Here is a 24,894-nt window from a genome sequence, read left to right as displayed (position 1 = left end):
GGGGGTAAGTCAGTGTGGATGCACGACACTGCTCACGGAGATGCCATAAAGATTCATGTCAAAAAACCCGAACTATCCCTTTAAATCCATGTGAACAACCGAACAAAAACCAACTTTTTTGATGACCAACATCTCTTTTTTATTCAACCAATCGCTGCTGTTTGGTCGTGATGTATGTAAAGTGCCAAATTCCGTAGGAAGAAGGGCAATAACGTCTTTCCTTTTGATAAAATTCACCAAACATTCTTTTTGTTCTAAAACACAATGGACTCCAGGCACTCCAAAGAAGTAGAAAAAGTAAAAAATCGCACGAGGAAAATTGTAGTTAAAAGGCCTTTATTTGAATGGCCAAAGCCGATATGTTTCGACCTTAACTGGTCTTCATCAGGGCTTGTTAAGGTCGAAACATGTCGGCTTTGGCCATTTAAATAAAGGCCTTTTAACTAAATTTTTCCTCGTGCGATTTTTTACTTTTTCTACTTCTTTAGAGTGCCTGGAGTCCATTGTGTTTTAGTTTTGATCCTTTTTCCAAGAGCACCCTCTTCCTGGTCCCACTGATTGGAACATCTGCCACAAACAGCCACATTTTTGTTCTTTCTGCACAGATTCTTTTTGTTCTGGCTTTAAATCCTCGATCTTGGGAATCGTTGCCACCACAGAATGTCTGTCTTCGTCTACATCCATCTCGACGCTTTGTTTACTGTTGTGCTGTTCCACAAAAGGGACCCAGACAGACGCTTGAGTTTGACATCATGACTTCACAGCTCTTTTCTGATTGGCCCGTGTGCGGTCTACAACTTCCGGGGTTCTTGCAAATTGTCTAGTGTATTCAGATTACTGACCTAGTCGCTGGAGAGAAATGAAATTGAGTCGAGGCACTAGATGGTGTCAGCCTGGCTACTAATGGAAGGCTTGTCTCCATGAAATTATGATGAATTCTTTTAACATCAGTAATGTTCTTATGACCCTTTTTAACAGAGTTTTATTGAATCTATTCTTGCATTTTGGTTCGGTGTCCTCTCTGTGTCTAGTAGAACTCGTCTGGCTCAGTTTGTCAAAGCGGCAGGTAAAATTGTCAGCTTACAGCTGCAGGTCGTCTACAACAGAGGGATGATTTGCAAGGCCCAACAAATAATGAGAGCCCTGACCGCTGGTTCTTTGAGGAGTTTAACCTTCTTCCTTCTGGGCGGCGTCTGAGAATACGGCAGATCGGGACTCAGGGGGCTTGGACTTCTTCTATTTCTGAAGCCATAACGAGGAAAAATGCTCTTATAGCTTGGATAAGTCGTGGTGAAACGCGGTTACATCTCCTGCTCTTTTTTTTGTGCCTATTTTTAAGGGAATGTTTGTCTGCATTGTTGAGCTTAAGCTGTGGTTTAGAGTATTTTTGAATTATATTGTGTGTCTGCTGTGTTTCTGACAACAATTTCTAAGCTGAAAGTTGAAGCTGAAGATGTGGTATGGTCTTAACCTTCTCTATTTCCATGGAAACAAACACTGCCGCCAGCATGTGTCATATCTGTGGAGAGGTGACCCTAGTCATGTTTGTCAAGGTAATTCTGAACAACCTCAGAAGTAGAATAAATGCAAAATAAGGTAATAGAGGCTTTGCACCATCACGTGACCCCATAGCAACGGTAACTACGCCGCCATGACACCGGGCACGCTATGCCATTCACTTGAGTAACATCGGAGAAACATGGGCAGGTTTTGTTGTGTGTTTGGCTGTTCTAGTCGCTCTGAAAGGGATAAAACGATTCTTTTTTTCAATGTTCCTCTGGAAATTACTCATCAGGGATTTCAAACAAGGGAATTATCGAAAAAAAGACGGGAATTATGGCTAGCAAACATAAACCGTGTAGAGATTTCTAATGGTACTATCAAGTCACCCGAAGTTTGCTCACGTCACTTTCATCAAGGTATTTGCTATTTAAATTGTTTCATAGCTTATTTAATGAAAGAAGAACATTTACTGAACTAAAATTTCATTCATTTATCCAGGAAAACCCGCACCAGTCTATGATCCAACGAACCCAGATTGGGCTCCTACGATCAATATGGGGCGCGAGTCGAAGAGTCTGTGAGCCGAACTGCGAAACAATCGGCCGTGAAAAGATACTCGCGAACGTTAGAGAGATCTGCTCGTAAAACGCGATTAATTCTAGAAGACTTAGTTGTGGATAAGCAAGGCAACAAAGAAAATATCGGTCCTACGGTGAGTAACATGTTTATATGCGAGTTGGAAGATACGGTTTCTACTGCTACTCAGACTCCAAATGTGACGATGATTTCGACAGAAACACAAACAGAACTCTCTCAGTTCTCAGTTCTGTCAGAGTTCACGATAAGGACCTTCTGCCACAGATGTCAGCATCAACCACTTACAAGGGACTGAAGTGCACGATTTAGATCGTTTTATTCGTACTCCTGCTTCAACGGCGAACAGAATCACTTCTACATGAGAACATGTTCCTCCTAAGCCTGCCATACAATTGCAGTGGGCTGTTATTATCGTCCCTTCATTAGTTGCTGCGATCCAGGGCTTCAGGTGTGTCTCATTCAATCGCTGAGTGGTTAACCTGAGCGAAAATAACATGAGATTTTTTTTTTCGTTCCGTTGCATTTGTAAACAAACGTCTATCGCGTTGAAATTTTGGAAAACACTTACCTTTCCGAATAAATCCTTGACATTACTGGTAGCTTTTCCTACATACACATATCTGACCCACCCAGCAACAAAATACTGGTACACCTCTAGGCTTTTATAAGCCTTGATTTGCTCTTTGGTGTAGCTACTAGTCGCAAATATCAAGTAGTTTGATATATCCGGAAATTCTACTTCTGGCCATAATTCTGTCGAATCGGAGTAGAAACTAATGGTCACATTATAAGGATCGATATTAGAGATTCATTTTAGCTTTTCCAAGTAGTTTTTTCGTTCATCTGAGGCTAGCGAGTCGAGATATTTCGGGAGAGATGGAACATGCTCGCTCTGTTTAGCAGCCATGCTTGATCTCGCGTGCCTGGTGTCATGGCGGCGTAGTTACCGTTGCTATGGGGTCACGTGACGATGCAAAGCTTCTATACCATCTCATTGAAGACAAAAAGGTGCCACGAGAACAGCTCTGTACCTGTTCCAAACTTGCTGAACGGGTGGTTGGGGTTCCCTGTGGCCTTCTCCAGCTGAAAGAGCCTCCACGCGTCGTTCATCAGGTTTTTCTCATGTTCTGAATCCACGGCGTTCACCTCCCGATCCTTACAGCTCTCATCGAACAGAGGGCAGAGGAAAAACTGGGCAAACCTGGGCCAAACACAGAAGTTACATGATAAACCGCAGTCGAATCAAAAGTATACACAGACATTCGTTTGTTTCTGACTTGGGTTCTAAGGGGGTCAGAATATTTCAAAGTGGTGAAAATTTAAAAGTTTCAGAATAAAGATGATCTCGAAAAAAATAAACCTGGACTAGAACATGACTAAACCACTGGACTAGACCAAGACCAAACCAGGATTAGTGTGTTGCTCTAAGAATTCTTGAGATCTCATTGTCCAATCTTGCCCATCATTTTGTAGAGCTAAGCCAAGTTACAGGTCAGATCTGTGGCGAAGCAAGACGCTCATAAAATGGCGGCAAGTTTTTCAATGTACAGGGTGTCCCAAAAAAAAAATTATGAAAAGAATAACTTGAAGAATAACTTGAAAAATAGCTTGAAGAAAATAAATCTCAAAGTCTAATAAATAATTTTGACAATTCTTGTTGAAATAACCTCAGATTTTCACAGAATGTATAGAAATAGATCCAGATTTTATATTTAATGTTTAATTTTTGTTTTCAGGTTGAGCCGTTCACTCCCAAAGAGAAGTCATTTTGTGTCTTTGGTGATTGCATGTAAACATATTCCAAGACTGTGCAACCTTCGATGCAAAATTTGGAAAAACCTCAACTGGCAAACAAATCTGGGCTAAAGGATAATAAAGCCAAACTGTCATTCGAGGAATCTGGGTTTCTTGGGGCTTGGCAAGAGTTTTTCATGAACTTGCTCGGCCTTCTCTTCTGATGTTGATGTTGGTCTACCAGATCCTTTAGCCCTGCATAAACAGCCTTCCTGTTTACATTTTTGGTACCAAGTCCAAACTAGTTTGCCGGTTGGTGACGTTTTTCAAAATTTTGCATTGAAGGCTGCACAGTCTTGGGTGACTGTGTGCGAGCAGATTCCAAGACGCAAAATGACTTCTCTTTGGGTGTGAACGGCTCAAAATGAAAACAGAACAAAAATAAAACATTAAATATAAACTCTTGATCTGTTTCTATACATTCTGGGAAAATTTGAAGTTATTTCAACAAGAATTACCAAAATTACAGACCTGCGAAATGATGTCATATTTTTTTGGGACACCCTGTATTTTGAACAATTGAAATAACTACAATCTTTTGACATACTGTGGAACATTCCAAACAAAGCAATAACCTTTCCGTGGAGATACCAGAAAAGTTGCATAATGTACATTTAGCCTAGAAATCCCTAAAATAGATGAAGATTAAGTTTGGCCGATATTGCCTGCCTCTGCTTGTACACTGTCAGTTTAGAAAAAAACAACATGATCTGCTTGAATACACAGACGTTTGAATCGGACAATGGTGAGTAATGCACAAACAGGAGAAACCAGAGCGAGGCAGGCGGGACTGGATGGTTTTGCATGAAGGAAAAGCAAAGTCCACAACCGCCATGCAAAAAACTTCTATTTGACTGAATTTAAAGCTGCAGAGAGGAAGAGCCGAGGGGTTTAGTTACAGATGAAGACGTTTCTTAAGCTTTTAAACACATTCTTCGACACGTGTGACTTGAAACGACGCGAAGTACGATTAGATTATTATCGTTTATTTATACTTTTCAGCTGATGTCATCCACGTTCCCTGAGGGTGTGATTCTAACTGTAAGCACTGCTCTGTCTGAGGCTTGTTAGACTTTAATCTCTTCTTTATTTCGACACAATCTGATCAGAAAGAGCTGACTTAGTTGTGTGCTGTTGAACGAGTCGCTCTCAAATAACGTAAGGAAGCAAGCATTAAACAAACAGTAGCAACAACAATGGTACAAAGCCCATAAATTAACAGGCATAAAAGGTCATTTAAAAAAGGTCCTGCGCCTTTATTTGAGGAAATCGTCTAGCCCCGGTACAGATATATTGTATAAGCAGCTCTTGAGGTCAAATACGTCCACTGTGCGTTGTCTGCATCTAATTATATATAATTATATATAGAATAACTTGAAGAATAGCTTGAAGTATAATGTGAAGAATAACGCGAAGAATGACTTGAAAAATGACTTAAAAAATGACTTGAAGAATGACTTGAAGAACGACTTGGGGAACAACTTGGGGAACAACTTGGGGAACAACTTGGGGAACAACTTGGGGAACAACTTGGGGAACAACTTGGGGAACAACTTGGGGAACAACTTGGGGAACAACTTGGGGAACAACTTGAGGAACAACTTGAGGAACAACTTGAGGAACAACTTGAGGAATAACGTGAAGAATAATGTGAATTACTTGGGAACAACTTGGGGAACAACTTGGGGAACAACTTGGGGAACAACTTGGGGAACAACTTTAGAATAACTTGTAGAATAACTTGTAGAATAACTTGTAGAATAACTTGTAGAATAACTTGTAGAATAACTTGTAGAATAACTTGAACTACCTGAAGAATTATTTGAAGAATTCATTTCAAACCACAGCTCTCCATTAACACATTAAAAGAGTTACAACAAGTGTATCTATTGTTAAATATTTGAGGTTAAATAGTTTGAAAAGGGAGGCGTTCTTTTAGTCCTAATCCACTCATCTGTGCAACACGCTTTACACTGCAAAAAAGCTTGTCTGAAATTTAAGATGTAAACATTTAAATCTATCAGAAAATAACTTAAACTTTGTGAAATTATCTGTCCATGCAGCAAAATAAATTTACTTGACAGGTTATCTCAAAATAAACTACCTCTAGAGTAGAATTAAGCACTCTCAGACCTAGTAAGTAGATAATAAATGTGAAAATATGATGAATAACCTTATATAAGTTTTAAAAATCTCCCAGATCAGAGAAACTTGCAGGGTAGAAGCTCATTCATCACTTTATCTGTTTGTTTAGACAAGGCGTATGGCACGGAATGTACTGAAACTAAAATAAAGAGAAAAATTCTGCCAAAAAAAATGAAAATGTATAACTTATTTGACAAATTTCACATCATTCAGTCCTTTTCTGTAAACTTAGAGCAATACCACGGCACTCAGGTGCACTACACTGGGTTCATTGAACTGACCTGTTACGTAATCATGTACTCCTCATGAGGTGGCAAAGGTGCACTTACGTAACAACCTACAGTGCATAAAAAATGTAAAAAGGCCTGTACTAAATTTTTCTCCATATATTTACGGAAAATGTGTCTTGCCCCAGTACAGATATATTTTATAAGCAGCTCTTGAGGTCAAAATGAGCCCTCTGTGTATTCTATTGTCCGATAATCAGGAAGTGCGCGGTTAGAATTACAGTGAGGGCAAAACTCTGCTCTGTCCTTGTGAAAAGCACTGCCATATAAAGGTGCACACTGTAACTTTTCTGTTAAAGGTTGTATGGAGGATTTTTTTTGTTTTTGTTTCAAATTGTCAGTGAAAGTTTAAACTACCATTACAGAGATGCAGCAGCCTTGTAATTATGATGACCAAAAAAAAAGAATGAAAATCCATCAACAGTGGACGTAGCGAGGCCAGATAAACATCAGCCAATAGAAAACGAGGCTCCCTCTTTTTCTATTGGCTGTTAGGTCGTCAATCAAACTCCCTACATTTCTAGAGTAATTGACTCGTCGGCGCGCGGGGATTATGTGGTTTATGCAGCGGTTCTTAGAGGCTTTTTCAAACTGTCGCTTCCTCACATTTTGCACAAAGATTGTTGAGATGGCGGATGAGAATCCACGACCAGTTCGCCGCAAAAGAAAGTCTGTTTTTGAGGTCGCTGAAAGAAGAAGAGAAGGGGAAAAGGACCAAAGCCAACCTGAGGTGATTCTTGGAGATCTTTTCCAGCGTTTGGGCGAAGGAAGCAGATGAAGGGTCTAAAGACTGACATGTCGGTCGCTAAGTTACTTCCAGACAGGTCACTTCAACAGTAATTCTGAACGCGCACTGGATACAAACAAGTGTGATTTCTAGAGTAATGAGGCGGGAGGAGGTGTTTCTACTGAGGGAGCTGTGGAGGAGGAAGGTGGTGTCACGCTTGCACGACATTTGAAAAAGGACTGTCACTGTATTTCTCTTCCCTTAAAAAATCCTCTATACAACCTTTAAGGGGTTTGATCTGTATTTGCCTTTTCCAGAGATGTTATTACACTGACTTGATGCAAAAATGTTCCACAGTATGGCATTAAACATATCTATTAGGGCTGGGTATCATTAAGAAGCTGCCGATACGATACATACCTCGATGCATAGGCAACAATAAGATATGTTTTTCGATACAGTGCACTTTCGATTCAATATGATTCAATACGATTAGGGCTGAGTATGTTTAAGAAGTTACGATACATCTCAAAACAGCGAACTTTTGATTTGATACATATATTTCAAATCAATTCGATACGGTTCTATGAAAAAATAATGGATAAATCGTGGCTGTGACACTAAAAGTCTTTGTTAAACCACTTCTTGTGCAAAGTTCATATGAAACACAAACATTTAACTCATCAAAACTGTGAAAATGTCAAATGTGTCACGTACAAGAGTTTCCTTCCTCTGAACAAGCAACAAAACTGTAGCTGTAACAAAATAATTTAGGAAAATGTACCAAAAAATAAGATCTATCGATGCAGTATCAATATCGTGGGCTGTTGTATCATCACATTAAATGATACAATACAATATCAATATTTCGATATTATTGCACATCCCTAGACATTTCAAATCTATTCGACACGGTTCAGTAAAACACAAATGCTAAATCATGGCTGTGATACTAAAAGCCTTTGTTAAACCATCAAGCTTGTGAAAAGTTAGTACAAAACACCCATTTTACTCAAAATAGTGAAAAGGTCAAATGTGTTGCATAAACAAGTTTCCTTTCTCCAAACAAGCAACAAAACTGTTAGTCAGGCTGTCACCATCTAGTGCCTCCACCCAAATTCATTTCTCTCCAGCGACTAAGTCAGGAATCAGAATACAGTAAACGATTTGCAAGAACCTCGGAAGTTGTAGACCGCGCACCGACCAATCAGCGAAGAGTTGAACCCGAGTTGCAATAGCAAATGCAACTGCATATGCTATCCTCCTTATCCTTAGACTTCCTTTGTCAAATACACACTTCACATTTTTTATTGCACCTTTATTTCACAAGTTCATCTCACAGAAATGACCATGATCGTTCACTCTCTGATTTGTTTGCTGTTGTGCCGCCGATTACAGTATTATTCGGCCTATAAGTCGCACTTCATGGTTTGGGTGTTTCCTGCAACTTATACTCCGGTGCAACTTATATATTAAAATTTTCAGACTGACAGCCGCGAGAGGCTCTAGTCTTGTGTGTCACTATCTCCCTGCTCCTGTTACTCCTGTACCACTGTCACTTCCCACTCTACTGCGCATGTCTCCTGTAGAAAAAGTCGCTGCCTTGCCGCAAATAGTGAAATATGCAGCCGAAAATCGAGCAGCAGAAAGAAAGTTTGAAGTGAGCGAGAAACTTGTGAGCGACTGACGGAAAGTGGGAATGAATAACACAGTCACTGGATGAATCGACAAAACCTGGACTTCAATGACAATCGAAACCATCCTGTCGGGATTCAGAAAGACCGGAATAATTCTAACTGGAACTGATGCTAAGTCTGACGACAGCGACACAGAAGAGGAAGCGGCGCTCTGTTTACATCATGGATCTATGGTTTATCTCCAGAGGTCACGCAGAAGTGACACCGAGGATGAAGAACTCAATGGATTTAGTGATTTGAAGTGAGATCGTGAGTTTGGTAAACTTATGTTCTGTTGTTTATGCTATAATTATCTGAATAACTGTTCATATTGTCCTCTATTCTGTTGTTATCACTAGAACTTGTCTTTCCTGGTCTCTGATTTTATAAAATAAATTTCCCCAAAAAGTGCAACTTATACTCCGGTGTGACTTATATATGTTTTTTTCTCCTTCATTGCGCATTTTTCGGCTGGTGCGACTTAAACTCCGGAGACACTTGTAGTCTGAAAAATATGGTACTTGGACACCACTGGGCGTTCCGGCGCATTACATACATCACGACCAAATAGCAGCGATTGTTCTCGCCTACGATCGAGCGAATGAATCCTAATGCTGCAAGGTCAGACGGTTTCCACAAAGTAAAATATAAAAAAAAAATACTTTGGTAATATATCGATACTGCAGCCCACGATATTGATACTGTATTCTCAAATTAAACGATAAGATACATCGATATCTCAATATTTTTGCACACTCCTAATATCTATCTAACCAAATTGAAGCCATACTGTGAAGAATTCTAGTAAAACTAATAAATATTCCCATGGAGACACACACGTGCGAACCCGCCATCAGAAAAGTTACGTAGTGCACTTTTAATATTTAATCCCAATTGCAGAGCGTTCAGAGCGGCGGCCTCTCCAGATGGTCTCGCTAATTCACTGTGAAACAATTAGCTCCTGACAAAGAAACAGGTGCTCCATAGACGCCCATTCATTTACAAGCCGGTAATTTGATCCCGTGGCTAAATTGAGACACTAACTGCGTGTCATGTGAGCAGACCCCAAACGCAGGCCTGGTCTAGTCTCGGCTTTAGTCCTGGGTTTTAGCCGGGACTCTTCCAAGGATGTTACAATGGGGACTGCAACAGGTGGAGGTGTTGTAACCAGAAGATCGGCAGGTCATTTGAATAGACACATTAGGTAAATAAACTAGAAGAAGGTCCGTGTAACATTGGTTCTTTTAAATTTCAATTAAGAACGAAATAAAATGGGAAAAAAATTTGATAACATTTCATTTTAGTGTCAAACAAGAACAAGTTTTCAACCTCTTTGTTTGATTTTGTTGTATTTTGAACATAGCAATGAAGGTGAAAATAGAAAAAAAAAAAAGCTCCTCTATTTCCAATATTTAATTTAAAGTTTTTTTTCAGATAACACCAATCCAAAAACAGTCTTTGTGTCTATTAAGGGTGTGCAAAAATATCAAAATATCCATGGGTCTGGTCAAGTGGTAACGGAGGGAAACAGGGGCAGATTTTTTACATTCAAATGTCTCTTATTCAGAAACTAGAGGAACTATTGAAATAAGTAAAGTATCAGAATGTAGGAAAGAGTTACACTCCAACAGGGTCAAGTTAAACCTGTGATATTCTTTCAAGTTGTCGACAAAAAATGAAAAAACTCATGTCGGTAACAGAGGGAATGAAATATGCAGCACTTTTTGGGCAATAAATACAAACAGTGATAACTCTTGGTTCTCACTTACATATCCTTAACAAACTGGTTTGAATATTTGCTTCATATAGTTTTCTACCATATGGTACAAGATTAGGATTGAAAAACCTCTTACTTTTTGAGTCATGAGATTTTTTATTAAGAAAGGTCATGGTAACGGAGGGAAAAGTAACGGAGGGAAAATTGTGCAAGAAAGTAGAAGGTGCAGGATTTTACATAATTTGTTGCTTTTTTCTTCCAAATACTTTAATATTACTTCAAAATGAAAGGAAACTATTTCTATAAAATATGTCAGTCCTTCCAAGCAAATTTTTTTCATTTTAAATAGATTTTGTTTTGAAAAATCATGTACCTTCATCAACAGTTCAAAGATGGAACAACACAAGATATGATGAAATACATCCATTTATTTACATGATTTGCAGGTCTTTGAAATTTGGGAAATAATTTTTGTTCCATGTTTCATACATGGTCTGTTTAAAACGTATGGAACTTTAGAACCAAAAATGGTACAGAAAAAAGTAAACAGTTTCATAAACTAGAGTACATATGTATCTGTTCAATACATTTTTATATCAGATGCATTAACTTGAATTTTTGGCCTTGTTGTTTACTTCTGCTTGACTGGGCCCATATATATCGTATCATTTATTGTGATGATACAGTATTGATATTCTGGGCTGCTGTATCTGACTATTTTTTGGTATATTTAACTAAATAATTTTGTTATTTTTGCTACAGTTTTGTTGCTTGTTTAGTGAAAAGAAACTCGTTTATGCGACATGTTTCACATTTTTACTGTTTTGATGATTAAAATGTTTGTGTTTCATATGAACTTTGCAGAAGAAGTGGTTTAAGAAAGACTTTCAGAATCACGGACAAGATTCAGCCTTAATTTTTTATTGAACCGTATCAAAACTTTATGAAATGCATCATATTGAACTGAAAGTGCACTGTATCGAGATATGTATCGTATCAGCAACTTCTTAATGATTTCCAGCCCTAGTGTCTATTTTAATTGATATTTTATTCTCTTTGGTTTATTTGCCCTGAAAGTTCTGCTGCTTGAAGGACTTATCTGAAAACTCGTTGCAATTTTGTGGACTAACACGTCGTCTTCTTTTATAGCGGCGCGTTTACTTTTGCGTCTTAGAAAGTCTTTGTTGGACTCCAAGACGAGAAACAGGAAGCAGCAATAAACTCTCCTTTGTTTAATTGTTCAGGCGAACTGAGCGGCAGAACTTCCGAGGTAAATAAACCAGAGAGAATAAAATATCAAAACTCAAACAGGCACCGAGACGGTTTTTTGATTGGTGTTATGTGAAATAAACTTTAAATTAAATATTGATTGAAAATAGAGGTTGAAATCTGTTTTTTTGTCTGACACTGAAATGGAAAAATGAAATAACAATTTTCCCATTTTATTGTTTTTTGTTCTTAATTGAAATTCAAAAGAACAAATGGTACACAGACCGAAGAAGTTATTAAAATATGTTTCACTAAGTTCCTTCAAAGAGGTTCATTTCTTCTTCTTTCATCTTCCGATATTATTTCGAAATAAAAGGTTCGTACGTACTGTAAACAACACACCGGTCTGCTAAAAACATCCTTTATTTGGAAATGTTTTATCAAATCTTATACCTCAATATTTTGGGCATCTTAAAAAGGCACTGTACCTTTTTTTATTTTTGTATTATTATCATCATTATTATTATTATTTACTTATTTATTTATTTTATTTTATTTTTTTTGTATGCATGTTTAGTTAAAGGTTGCATAGAGGATTTTCCAAGGAACGAGAAATCCAGCGACTGTTTGTCCTTTTTCAAATGTTGCGCATGCGTGAGACCACCCCCCCTCCCCTACAGCTCCTACGTAGAAACACCTCCTCCCTCCTCCTCTTTACGCCAGAAACAGGTTTGTTTACAGCCGCTGCACATGACTTGTAAACAACTAACTACAGTGTTGGTTAGGCAAGACGGAGAAGTGAGGCGGGGGGAGCGGGTGTGCGGACATTTCGTTCGCGGACGAGAAGTGAGGAGCAGGGAGAAGAGCGGAACAGGGGAGAGAGGAGAGAGGAGAGAGAGAGGAGAGGGGAGCGGTGCGCGGAGATTCCGTGCCCGGAGAAGTGAGGAGCAGGGAGAAGAGCGGATCGGGCAGCGGGGAGAGGAGCAGGAAAGGGGTGCAGCAGAGAAGAGTGCGCGGAGATTCAGTGCGAATGAACTAGCTACAACACGCAGCAGCAAGCGGACTCTTTCTTTGCCTTGAAAATTGACGTTTTCAGACATAGGATATCGCTTTCGTGTCCTGAAAAACGTTTGTCTCGCTCTTGGAAATAAAGTACGTTTTCATAATAAGCAGAAGTTTCCTGTCCAGGAGTAATTTGGCGACCAGTGCGTCAGTCTTTAGACCCTGCGTCTGCTTCAGTCGCGCCATCGCTGGAATGAATCTACAAGAATCACTTTAGTTTGGCTTTCGCTGCTTTTCCCCTTGTCTTCTTCTTTCAGCGACCTCAAAAACAGACTTTCTTTTGCGGCTAACTGCTCCTGGATTCTTGTCGCCATTGCAACAAACTTTGTGCGAACTGCGAGGAAGATATAGGTCAAAAAAAGCCACTAAGAACTGTTGCGTTGGTGGAGTAAACAGCGTCTGTGCGTCTTGCGTCTGTGGACTGCGTGACAGTCGTACGTAAACCACGTACCGGCGGCGCAGGCAAGTCAGTTACGCTAGAAACGTAGGGAGATTAATTGACAGCCTGTCAGCTCACAGATAACGAGGCAGTGTCGTTATCTATTAGCAAATGTTTAGCCCCACCACGTCCAGAGTTGATGAATTTTTATTCTCTTTTTTTGGTCATCATAATTACAAGGCTACTGCACCTCTATAATGCTATCATTGACAATTTGAAACAAAAAAAAAATCCTCCATACAACCTTTAAGTCTGTCTTATTGTGGATGTGCTGGGTATCCAATCCCTTAAACTTCTATCCTAAAAACAAATAATAATAAAAAAAAAAAAAAAAAAGGCACTGTACCTGATATTTCTGTCTTAAAAACATGAAAAAACGACTTATTTTTAAGCAGTTTGCAGCATTCAAAGCATCCTAAATATTCACTGCAATGGGTTCATGAGGAATTTTCACAACACAAAACACAAAACACTCAATAGCTGCTTAAACAATACCTGAATTGAGAAAAAAAATTTGCCAAAATACATGGAAAAATTTACACTGTTTCTAATTGCAAAAATGTAAAAAATCTGATGTTTAAAAAGTTGGAGAAAAAATATAAATTATAAAAACTCAAATGTGTCAAATTAACAAGACAGTGTTCAAATTCTGCAAATTCGAACAATAGAAAATCTAGAACAGTTTAAGTGAGTTTGAGTAACTACAGCACAGGATAGTAGAAGTAGAACACAAAACGAGAAGGCCTCACCTGTCTAGTGCTCCTTGCAAGTGCTCATGGGATACGTCGAAGTAGTAGTTGGTGTGTTCTCCGCTGGTGAAGGCGTTGGAGCTGCCGGCGTGTTCGCTCAGAAACTGACTGTACTCGTTCTCCTTCGGGTATTTTTGAGTCCCCAGAAACAACATGTGTTCACAAAAGTGCGCTAGGCCTGAGATGTTTGAAGGGTCTGACAAGGAACCTGCAGGAGAACAAAAACACAGCCAAAGTCAAGATATTGTGTTCAAAACAAAGATGAGAAATTATTATCTATATGTTTCAGGTCTCTGCTCTGGCTCCTGTGGCTCAGAGACTTTAAAGCGGCTCTGCTTATGGACAAGTCTCTCCATGGCCGAGCACCAAAGTCCATCTGTGACCAGTGTTGGGGGTAATGAGTTATTGTAATGCGTTGCTTTTTGCTGTAACGCAGTGATGTAGGGAATTACAGGGGAAAAAATTGTAATATTTTACTCAGTACCAATGTCAGTACAATGTCAAATGTGCGTCACAATGTATTTTTAACCTGGGCTGAAGTGGTGGGTTTTTCATTTTTCTTCATACAAATTCGCCAAAATCACAGCGAGATCTGCAGCGGTGAAACGGTTCCGAGTGACGGGACGGGCCGGAGGTGCGCCCGTGTAGACCGTTGGGGGACCGCGGGCGAAAGGATCAGCGCAGAACTCAGCACACCCTGGGGCAAATCACAGCTGACGCCCGATCGCAGAACTAGTCCCGGTTTTGTCCTGGTTTTGTCCCGGTTTAGACCCGGTTTAGCCCCGGTTTAGCCCCGGTTTAGCCCCGGTTTAGACCCAGTTTAGACCCAGTTTAGACCCAGTTTAGACCCAGTTTAGTTCTGGTTCAGTCCATATACAGTGCAGAAGTTCGGCATCTTTGCTCACTGATTGTTATTTGACGATCAGTGACGGTTATTTTGGTGACAGTAAGTTAAAGTGCTGTAATAGTCGTGTCATGTTTTACATTTTAAACACAGTAATATTGTAATGTAATGAATCACTTTGAAATGACAAACAAATCATAAATAACACATTACAGTTTTGAAGTAACTTGCACAACAGTGTCTGTGACGTCTGTTATTATGTTCTTTTTTCAGACCACCTGATGTTGCTGTGACGTGTCCGGGCAGCTGATTTATACAAGTTTTGGCGCTTGACTGACCGGACACGTCAAGACCTAGGGGTGTGCAAAAATATCGGAATATTGATATATCGTATTGTTTAATATGATGATACAGTATCGATATCGTGGGCTGCTGTATCGATATTTCACCAAGAGTATTTTTAGGTGTGTTTTACTAAATTATTTTGTTACAGTGCTACAGTTTTGTTGCTTGTGGAGCGAAAGGAAACTCATTTATGTGACACATTTGACATTTTTACAGTTTTAAGGATTAAAATGTTTGTGTTTCATATGAACTTTGCACAGAAAGTGGTTTAACAAAGACTTTTAGTATCACAGCCACGATTTAGCCTTTATTTTTTATTGAACTGTATCGAATCGATTTGAAATATATCATATCGAATCGAAAGTGCGCTGTATCGAGATATGTATCGTATCGTGGCCTGTGTATCGAGGTATGTATCGTATCGGCAACTCCTTAATGATACCCAGCCCTATCAAGACCGCTAGTCGAAACGGTCAGGTATGAAAACAAACTCTTGGTCTAAAAAAAAAAGAACCTAATAACTTAAATTATCAGAAGACCAAGTGAATCTAATTGGACAACATCTGTGACATGTTAGTGCCGTATGAACCATCTCACACTCTGAGGAGCTCAGGGACCGACCTCCTGCTGGTGCCCAGAGTCACGACTAAACACGAGGAGTCAGAGTTTCAGATTCATACAGCAAAAACCTGGAACAGTCTGAACATGTGAGACAGACTCGACTCTGACTCAAAACGGTTCTGTTGAGCTGTGTATGACTGAAAGGTTTTCATTCAGCACTCTTCTCTCTCATGTTTTGATTTGTTTTTATTGTGATTTTAATGTATTTCTTATTTTGTAAAGCACTTTGAATTACTTTGTGTACGAATTGTGCTGCATAAAATAAACTTGCCTTGTCTTACAGTACACTAATGACCAGAGAGATTCATGTGAACAGATGCTAGGGCTTGTTGCTCATCAAAATTCACAGATTTCACACACGGGAAAAAAAAAAACAAAAGACAGAAACAGCCTATATTTCTGCACGAGAGTTTACAGAAGTTTAAAAATGTGCTCTGAGTGATACTGGGTTATTCGAAAAACGTCTCCACTCTACAGATTTCTCTGATCTGGCCAAGATTTTAAAACTTATACAGGTTATTCAATTTATTTTCAGATTTATTATTTACTTACTAGTTCTGAGATGCTTCATTCTAGTCTAGACGTAGTTTATTTTAAGATAATTTGTCAAGTTTGTAAATCTTACTACTTTTAAGTGATTTCCTGATAGATTTAAATGTTTATATCTTACATTTTGGCCAAACTCTTTCATAGTGCAGCATTTTATTGAACAAAAGGCTCTGACTCATTTGTGTTGCACTGCCCAAACCACAACACTGCCACTCTTCATACCATCGGCGAGTTTGAGCCAAAACACACACCTAGGGGAATTACACGATGGATTCTCAAGAATTTTCAGGAAATTATTTTGAACTGCAAGGTGAGGCTTTGATTTGTTAAACATAAACTTGTGGAAGCAGAAGTTGTGTTAGTTGGGCACCAGGTTAATTCAGTTTTTCCAAATGCGTAGAAAGAAACTGGGACATCTCTGGTTTGGGTTGTTGGTAATAATAAAATTGTGAAACGAGTGCGTAATACACGCATCTCGAATTTCTGACTTCTGGTCATCGCGCAGTACATGCTGGGAAGGGTTTTCTGAAAAAGTGAGCGTCAAACCGCGATGTTTGTTTTTCCCAGTGTCTATTGACAAAGCCGATCTTTTCAAGTCTTTTGAACCATATCACTTTTGTTTCTGGTTCTGATATTGTCATATTTTAGTTTTGGGATTTGGACATCGTAATTGTGTGGTTGTTGGATCCTAACAGCGGAAAACGGCTCGAGAAATGAGCTTCAGAAGTTTGAGAATTGCATAACTGCAAAAGGGAATCAGATGTGTGCGACTGCAAACCTACATTCAAACTGTTTCTCTTCCCAACGGAATTGAAAAATAGTGAAAGACGAAGGAGATGGGCAGGACTGATCCACAGGAAGGACCAAAAAGGAAACCTTTGAAATCATCCCGAGTTTGCAGCGAACATTTTGTATGTGCATTCTGATCCCTCGCTCCACCTCGGTTACGAATTTAAAAAGTCAACGCCAAAGCAAAAGGCACCAACTGTTCACCAAGAAACACCTTCCACTGCAAAGAGACCAAGACGTGATGTTGCTGTAAAACCACAAGAACAAGAAAGTGAAGCTCAGTCTGTTTGTCTTCTGCACCTCTCCATTAACAAACGGGATTTTGCTTTGATGTCGCTCCACATAAAAAATGTTCGCTGCAAACTCGGGATGATTTCTTAGGCAGCCAAATGTTTCCTTTTTCGTCCTTCCTGTGGATCAATCCTGCCCATCACCTTCACCTTTCACCATTTTTCAATTCCGCTGGGAAGAGAAACAGTTTGAACAGAGGTTTGCAGTCACACACATCTGATTCCCTTTTGCAGTTATGAAGTTCGCAAACAAATTTCTCGAGCCTTTTCCCGCTGTTAGGACTTCGAACAACCACACAATTACGATGTCCGAATCCCAAAACTAAAATATGACAATATCAGAACCAGAAACAAAAGCGAAATGGTTCAAAAGACTAGAAAAGATCGGCTTTGTCAATAGACGCATCCCACTGGGAAAAACAAACATGGCGGTTTGATGCTCACTTTTTTTGAAAACCCTTCCCAGTATGTATTGCGCGATGACCGGAAGTCCGAAATTCATGATGCATGTATTAAGCAAAACTGTTATGAAGTCAGTATAGTCACATTTTCTTTTTGTTTTGGTCATTTTTAAGCAGCTTTTCTGTATTTTACTTAAACAAATGACAATGTATGCCTCTCTTTACTGTTGGCAGGGATTAAATTGATCAAAAATTGGGACATCTGGGACATTTCTTGTATAAAACTGGGACAAATCAGTGGTTTGGGATAAATCTGCTGGGACAGGGGACACAGGGCTCAAAACTGGGCCTGTCGGGTTGATCGTGGGGGCAGCGGATCGTACCTATGTGGACATCTAAAGCCGCGGAGGACTTGTCTGTCGTGGGGTCACTGATGAGCATGGCCTTCAGTCCGTTGGTGAACTCCAGAGCTCGGTACTCCCTCTTGTCTTCGGGAGAGCGGATGATATCAGTCACCACCCTCTTCACGGCCGGGTCAGTCATTCTGAGGGGCAGGGCCGACACAAACCTGCACAAACTGGACACAGAAACAAAAACTGGGAGAGCCAGTATTGAATTGTTGTTTGAGTTATGCAAAAACAATATTGATTGAAGTCATGTTACTGTCAGGAAGAAGAAAATCACATTGCGACAGTCAGCTGAGACGAGTTAAAACCAAACTTTCCAAAATGGATTTTAAAAAAGCTTCTATTTTTGTCTATTTTTATACTAAAAAGTAACACGAAGAGTCATATTAAACCCTTTTCCACCCTGATCCTGACACTTTTACGGCTCCTTTTCCTTTCACGGCTGCTAAAATTTCTGCCAATAAGAAAGCAAACTAAAGGAAAACTGAAATTTTGTCAGCCAAAAGCAATTATCCAGGATCTATTTCATGTGTAGTCTACTCCTGTATGAGGTGACCAGCTTTTCAAAACTCAAAACACACTTGGGACACACTCGGGTTGGGACGTTTTGTGGTTTGTGAATTGCGAAAATAGCGTGTAACTTTGTGGATTCTCGTGTCAGTCATAATCTGAGGGACTTTCGTTGCTTCATTTTTTTTGTTTTATGGACATTTGCAAACACATGAGTAAAGAAATGACAATTTGTGCTCCTCTTTACTGTTGGCGGGGATCAGATTAGTCAAAAATTGTGAAAATCATGTTTAAATCCTGGTTCAGACCTGATGTAGCGCTGGTTTAGTCTTAGTTTAGTGGTTTATTGGTTTAAAAATAGGGACAAGTGGGACATTTCTTGATAAATCTGGGACAAATCGCTGGTTTTGGATAAATCTGCTGGGACAGGGGACACAGGACTGAAAACTGGGACTGTCTCGGGTAAATAGAGACGTCTGGACTCACTAGACGAAGAAAACTAAAGATAAACTGAAAACAAAGCCTTGTGTTTTGGTCATTTTTAAGCAGCTTTTCTGTATTTTACCTAAATAAAATGACAATTCTTGCCTTTCTTTACTGTTCACTGGTATCAAACTGGTCAAAAATAGGGAAACTTGGGACATTTCTTGTATAAAACTTGGACAAATCGCTGGTTTTGGGTAAATCTGCTGGGACAGGGAACACTAGACTCAAAACTGGGACTGTCCCGCGTAAATAGGGATGTCTGGTCACCCTCCTCCTGAGGTCCACAGCACATTTAAAGTTCAGCGTAAGATTATTTATTGTATTTATTTTGGGCAAGTAAGCAGTTTACATTCTTTTACAATGGAACAGAGAATTATCCATACGACATTAGTGCAATCATAACAAATAACAGCAACCAAAAACGTGGGAAGAAAATAGAGTGACCAGAATTTCAAACTCGAAAACTGGGACACTCTCAGTTTGGAGTGGTTGGTAATAATAAAATTGTGAAACGAGCACGCAAGGAAAATTGTTCTGCGCTCGGTGAGTCAGTATAGTCACATTTTCTTTATCATTTTTAAGCAGCTTTTCTGTATTTTACCAAAACAAATGACATTTTACGTCTCTCTTTACTGTTCACTGGTATCAAACTGGTTAAAAATAGTGACACTTGGAACATTTCTGGAATAAAACTGGGACAAATCACTAGTTTTGTACAAATCTGCTGGGTCAAGGGACACTAGAACTCAAAACTGGGACTGTCCCGAGTAAACAGGGACGTCTGGTCACCTTAGAAGAAGAAAACTAAAGATAAACTGAGAATAAAGCCATGTGTTTCTTTGTGTTTTGGTCATTTTTAAGCAGGTTTTATGTATTTTACAGAAACAAATGACAATGTATGTCTCTCTTTACTGTTGACTAGTATCAAACTGGTTAAAAATAGGGACATCTGGAACATTTCTTGAATAAAACTGGGACAAATCGCTGGATTTGGGATAAATCTGTTGGGACAAGGGACACAGGACTCAAAACTGTGACTGTCTCGGGTAAATAGAGGCGTCTGGACTCATTAGAAGAAGAAAACTAAAGATAAACTGCAAAAAAAGCCTTGTGTTTTGGTCATTTTTAAGCAGCTTTTCTGTATTTTACCTCAACAAATGACAATTCTCGCCTCTTTTTACTGTACACTGGTATCAAACTGGTTAAAAATAGGGGCATCTGGAACATTTCTTGTATAAAACTGGGACAAATCACTGGTTTTGGATAAATCTGTTGGGGCAGGGGTCACTGGACTCAAAACTGGGACTGTCCCGGGTAAATGGGGACGTCTGGTCAGGTCACTCTTCTCCTGTAGTCCACAGCACATTTCAAATTCAAATTCAAAAAGTGTATTGTCAAATTTCCATATGAAATTGTCAAATTTCCATATGAAATTGTCAAATTTCCATATGAACATGAAATAATGTTGTCACTCTCAATCTTCTAAATTAAATAATAATAAAATGAGAGGAAAAGTCCAAAGTTCTTCTTTAGGGAGACGCAGATTCTAGATTGGATTTAGAGTTCAGCGTAAGATTGTTTACCTGTATATTATTTATTATCTTTTTTTATTCATGCATTTATTTTGAGCAAGTAATTTACATTATTTTACAAAAAAACTGAGTACCAGATGGCTTTACTGTAATCATAACAAATAACAACAACAACAAAATTACCCCCAAAAAAGTGGGAAGAAGAAAGAGTGACCAGAATTTCAAACTCAAAAACTGGGAGGTAAACAAAAAAATTGTGAAATGAGTGCGTAAAGAAAATTGTTATGCACTTGGAGAGTCAGAATAGTCACATTTTCTTTGTATTTTGGTCATTTTTAAGCAGCTTTTCCGTATTTTACCAAAACAAATGACAGTTTATGCCTCTGTTCACTGTTGGGAGGTCTCAGATTGGTCAAAAATAGGGACACCTGGAACATTTCTTGTATAAAACTGGGACAGACCAATAGTTTTGGATAAATCTGCTGTGACAGGGGACACTGGACTCAAAACTGACACAGTCCCAGGTAAATACGGATGCAGCTTTTCTGTATTTTCTCACCTCTCTTTACTGTTCACTGATATCAAACTGGTTAAAAATAGGGACATCTGGAACATTTCTTGTATAAACTTGGGACAAATCAGTGGTTTTGGATAAATCTGCTGGGACAGGGGACACAGGACTCAAAACTGGGACTGTCCCGGGTAAATAGAGACATCTGGACTCACTAGAAGAAGAAAACTAAAGATAAACTGAGAATAAAGCCATGTGTTTCTTTGTGTTTTGGTCATTTGTAAGCAGATTTTCTGTATTTTACCAAAACAAATGACTGAGTTTATGCCTCTGTTTACTGTTGGGAGGTCTCAGATTGGTCAAAAATAGGGACACATGGAACATTTCTTGTATAAAACTGGGACAGACCAATAGTTTTGGATAAATCTGCTGGGACAGGGGACACTGGACTCAAAACTGAGACAGTCCCAGGTAAATACGGATGCCTGGACTCGCTAAAAGAAGAAAACTAAAGATAAACTGAAAACAAAGCCTTGTGTTTCGGTCATTTTTAAGCAGCTTTTCTGTATTTTCTCGCCTCTCTTTACTGTTCACTGGTATCAGATTGGTAAAAATAGGGACATCTGGAACATTTCTGGATTAAAACTGGGACAAATCAGTGGTTTTGGATAAATCTGCTGGGACAGGGGACACAGGGCTCAAAACTGGGACTGTCCTGAGTAAATAGAGACAGCTGGTCACCTTAGAAGAAGAAAATTAAAGATAAACTGAGAATAAAGCCATGTGTTTCTTTGTGTTTTGGTCATTTTTAAGCAGCTTTTCTGTATTTTACAGAAACAAATTACAGTTTATGCCTGTCTTTACTGTCAACTGGTATCAAATTAGTCCAAAATAGTGATACCTGGAACATTTCTTGTATAAAACTGGGACAAATCAGTGGTTTTGGATAAATCTGCTGGGACAGGGGACACTCTGCTCAAACCTGGGACTGTCCCGAGTAAACAGAGACATAAATAGGTCACTCTGGAAGAAGAAAACTAAAGATAAGCTGAGAAGAAAGCCATGTGCATTTGTGAACACGGTGAGAATCACGTGTGAAACTGTATTAAAGTTCACAGACGGAGACGATCGAGGAACATAAACCAACTCGCACAACTGCCACTGTACTTTAATGTAAATATTGTTAACTCTGCTCAGAGTTTTTCTATTCAGCCTGTGTCAGTGTAGCTCTTAGCATTAGCATTGGGTTCACTTCGTGAGCAAATATTAAAAAATCTGCAAGATCAAGTCAAACCGATTTCAAAGATTTCTGGAAATTATAATAGATATGATGTACTTTCGTGTGTACGTGAGGTATTTTCAAGGTTAATTCAGTTTGGCGTTAGATTTTAGGGAGTTTTTGTGCGGTGATCTCGGGTCAGCACCGGCTTTAGCTTTAGCCGGAGTTAGCACGTCAGCTCGACATTCAGAGCATAAATTCTTGTAAAATAAATCAGTTCCGTGTTCCGAGACTCACCTGAGGGTTCGTCCGAGGGAGAGGAGGTCGCTGACGGACTGGTGGTATCTGAACACATGCAAGGACGTCAACAGGATCAACTGGGCTGTGCGGTTAATGCACTTAAACATACTGTGCACCGTGGAAAACAAACCAGGGCTTTACACCGCCATCTTGGACCGGACCTCTGCAAAGCCCAGGCATTTCGATCACAGCGGGCGTGTTTTTTTTTAATTTTTAATTTTTTTTAAATTTTTTTTATATTATTATTTTGTGGCACTGTCTATACTATTAGTTTTCAGGGTTTTTTTGTTTTTTTGTTTTTTTGTCAAATTAAAGACAATGATTTATTTATATTTTGTGGTAGTGCTTGTATCTCTAGTTTTCAGTTTGTTTTTGATATATATATATATATATATATATATATATATATATATATAAAGCAGTACTTACAACAAAAATAAAACAACAAAACTCCCCATCCCTTTCCCCCAACACACACACACACACACATTTAATTAAATAAAACAAAAGTGATGTGGTAGTGGAATAACCACACTGCCAGGCCCTCTTGTATTTATATTTTGGCCAATTTATGATTTAATTTTCCTTTGCCTCTTTCTCTTTTTTAAAATTTGTGTGGCAGGTGTGGTTTTCTACTATGACAAGTGTATGTATATATATATATATATATATTATATATATATTATATATATATATATATATATATATATATATATATATATATATATATATATATATATATATATATATATATATATATATAGATAGATAGATAGATATTTTAACCACTTGATTAGGGTGACCAAATTTTCTATTCAAAACTGGGACACACCACCCCCAACCAGTGGGATGGTTGGTAAACATAAAATTATGAAAGAGCGTCCCTCCTACGCATCATCTGAGGGACCTTGGTCAGAGGACACATTTTAACTAAACAAATGACAATATATGACTCTCTTTACTATTCACAGGGATCACACTGGTCAAAAACAGGGACACCTGGAACATTTCTTGTAAAAAAAAAAAAAACAGCCTTAGCTGGGACTGTCCTGGGTAAATATGGATGTCTGGTCACTCTAAACTTGTTGCGTCTGTAGTAAAGAAAGTAAGGTGACACTTTAGTTTAAGTTTCACATATTTATTTCTAACTAAGTAGTAATTTGTTTGCTTATTAGCTGTTACTTAGCGGTTAGTTGTTATTTATCAAACACTATTGATATTCTAAACTCTGAACTCTAAACTGTGTCATATGGTTCAGATCATATGGTTTTCTATCAATTTTTATTTGTATGTCTGTACGGGTCATTTCTAATAATCGAAACATGAACATGAAGTTTTCTCTTGGCCTCAATTGAATTCAAAAAACTAAACTCAACTTCATGCATGCGTGTATTTATTTATTTTCATTTTCTTTTTACACATTTAAACAGGAAAGAGAAGATACTTGAGCAGACATGCAAATGAAAGGGAATTTTGCCAAGAGAAATTGAATGAGTGACGCGAAACTTTAAGCCCCGCCCCTGGTTGAAATGCCTGGAGATTAGATCGTGTTTATTTTAACCAGGCAAAGCTAATAGATCGCAGAGCAGCGATGACTCCAATGTACTTTCTCTCAAATAATTTTTAAATCAAACCATATGCAAAGTTCAACAAGTAAAACAAACACGACATTTTTAATTTTCTATAAATAATAATAATCGTTATTTACACGTTTAAACTGGTGTAGTTAAATAATGTCATGTCACTGGATTAGAACTCGATTAATCGCCCTGTGCGTGGATTTTCATTCGTAGTAGCGATCAGATTTGGAAAAAATATAGAATTCAAGAGTAGACACGTGCTGTAAATTCTATGTTATTAAAAAAAAAGTATGTTTTGTTGTTGTTTGTTTTTGTTTTAGATGCATTAATTAGGCTTTGCATGTGGATGAAACTGCTCATTTTTATTGACTCCACGCTAACAATTATTTTTCCTGTTTGTGTAATTTCTCCGTAATGTACACTGATAATGTCCTACAAACGTGAATTCACTCATCGATTAAGAAATAAATAAATAAAATAAGAGTAAATCTGCTCAGAATCTCTAACAACCACTAGATGGCGGCAGAGCTTAAACGAACCGACTTCACGCTTACCTCAAAAATGTGCCTTTAGTACAAAACTTTACAGACTGATTATTTTAAACC

General features: G+C 38.6%; 1 protein-coding gene across 3 annotated transcripts in view; it reads right to left on the bottom strand.

The window, feature by feature from the left end:
• ide (insulin-degrading enzyme) overlaps positions 1-22,864 on the bottom strand; it is a 77,672-nt gene extending 54,808 nt beyond the window's left edge. For 2 of the 3 annotated variants that reach the window (XM_020925790.2, XM_055162836.1), the window contains exons 1-4: positions 22,707-22,864; positions 18,128-18,321; positions 13,906-14,113; positions 3,132-3,301 (exon numbers count right to left, since the gene is read on the bottom strand). In XM_020925790.2, coding sequence (XP_020781449.1) covers positions 3,132-3,301; positions 13,906-14,113; positions 18,128-18,321; positions 22,707-22,816 — 682 coding nt within the window. In that variant the 5' untranslated portion in view covers positions 22,817-22,864. Of the gene's footprint in view, positions 1-3,131; positions 3,302-13,905; positions 14,114-18,127; positions 18,341-22,706 lie in introns of all 3 variants that reach the window. The other variant, XM_055162837.1, reaches the window with a different exon arrangement.
• Between the last annotated feature and the right edge of the window lie 2,030 nt (positions 22,865-24,894).

The sequence above is a fragment of the Boleophthalmus pectinirostris genome, unplaced genomic scaffold (genome assembly GCF_026225935.1).
Source record: "Boleophthalmus pectinirostris isolate CB_2022bp ecotype Guang Dong unplaced genomic scaffold, ASM2622593v1 HiC_scaffold_5, whole genome shotgun sequence".
Lineage (NCBI taxonomy): Eukaryota > Metazoa > Chordata > Actinopteri > Gobiiformes > Gobiidae > Boleophthalmus > Boleophthalmus pectinirostris.
Note: the sequence above shows the minus strand (reverse complement) of the source record. Positions and strands in the feature narration are given on the sequence as shown.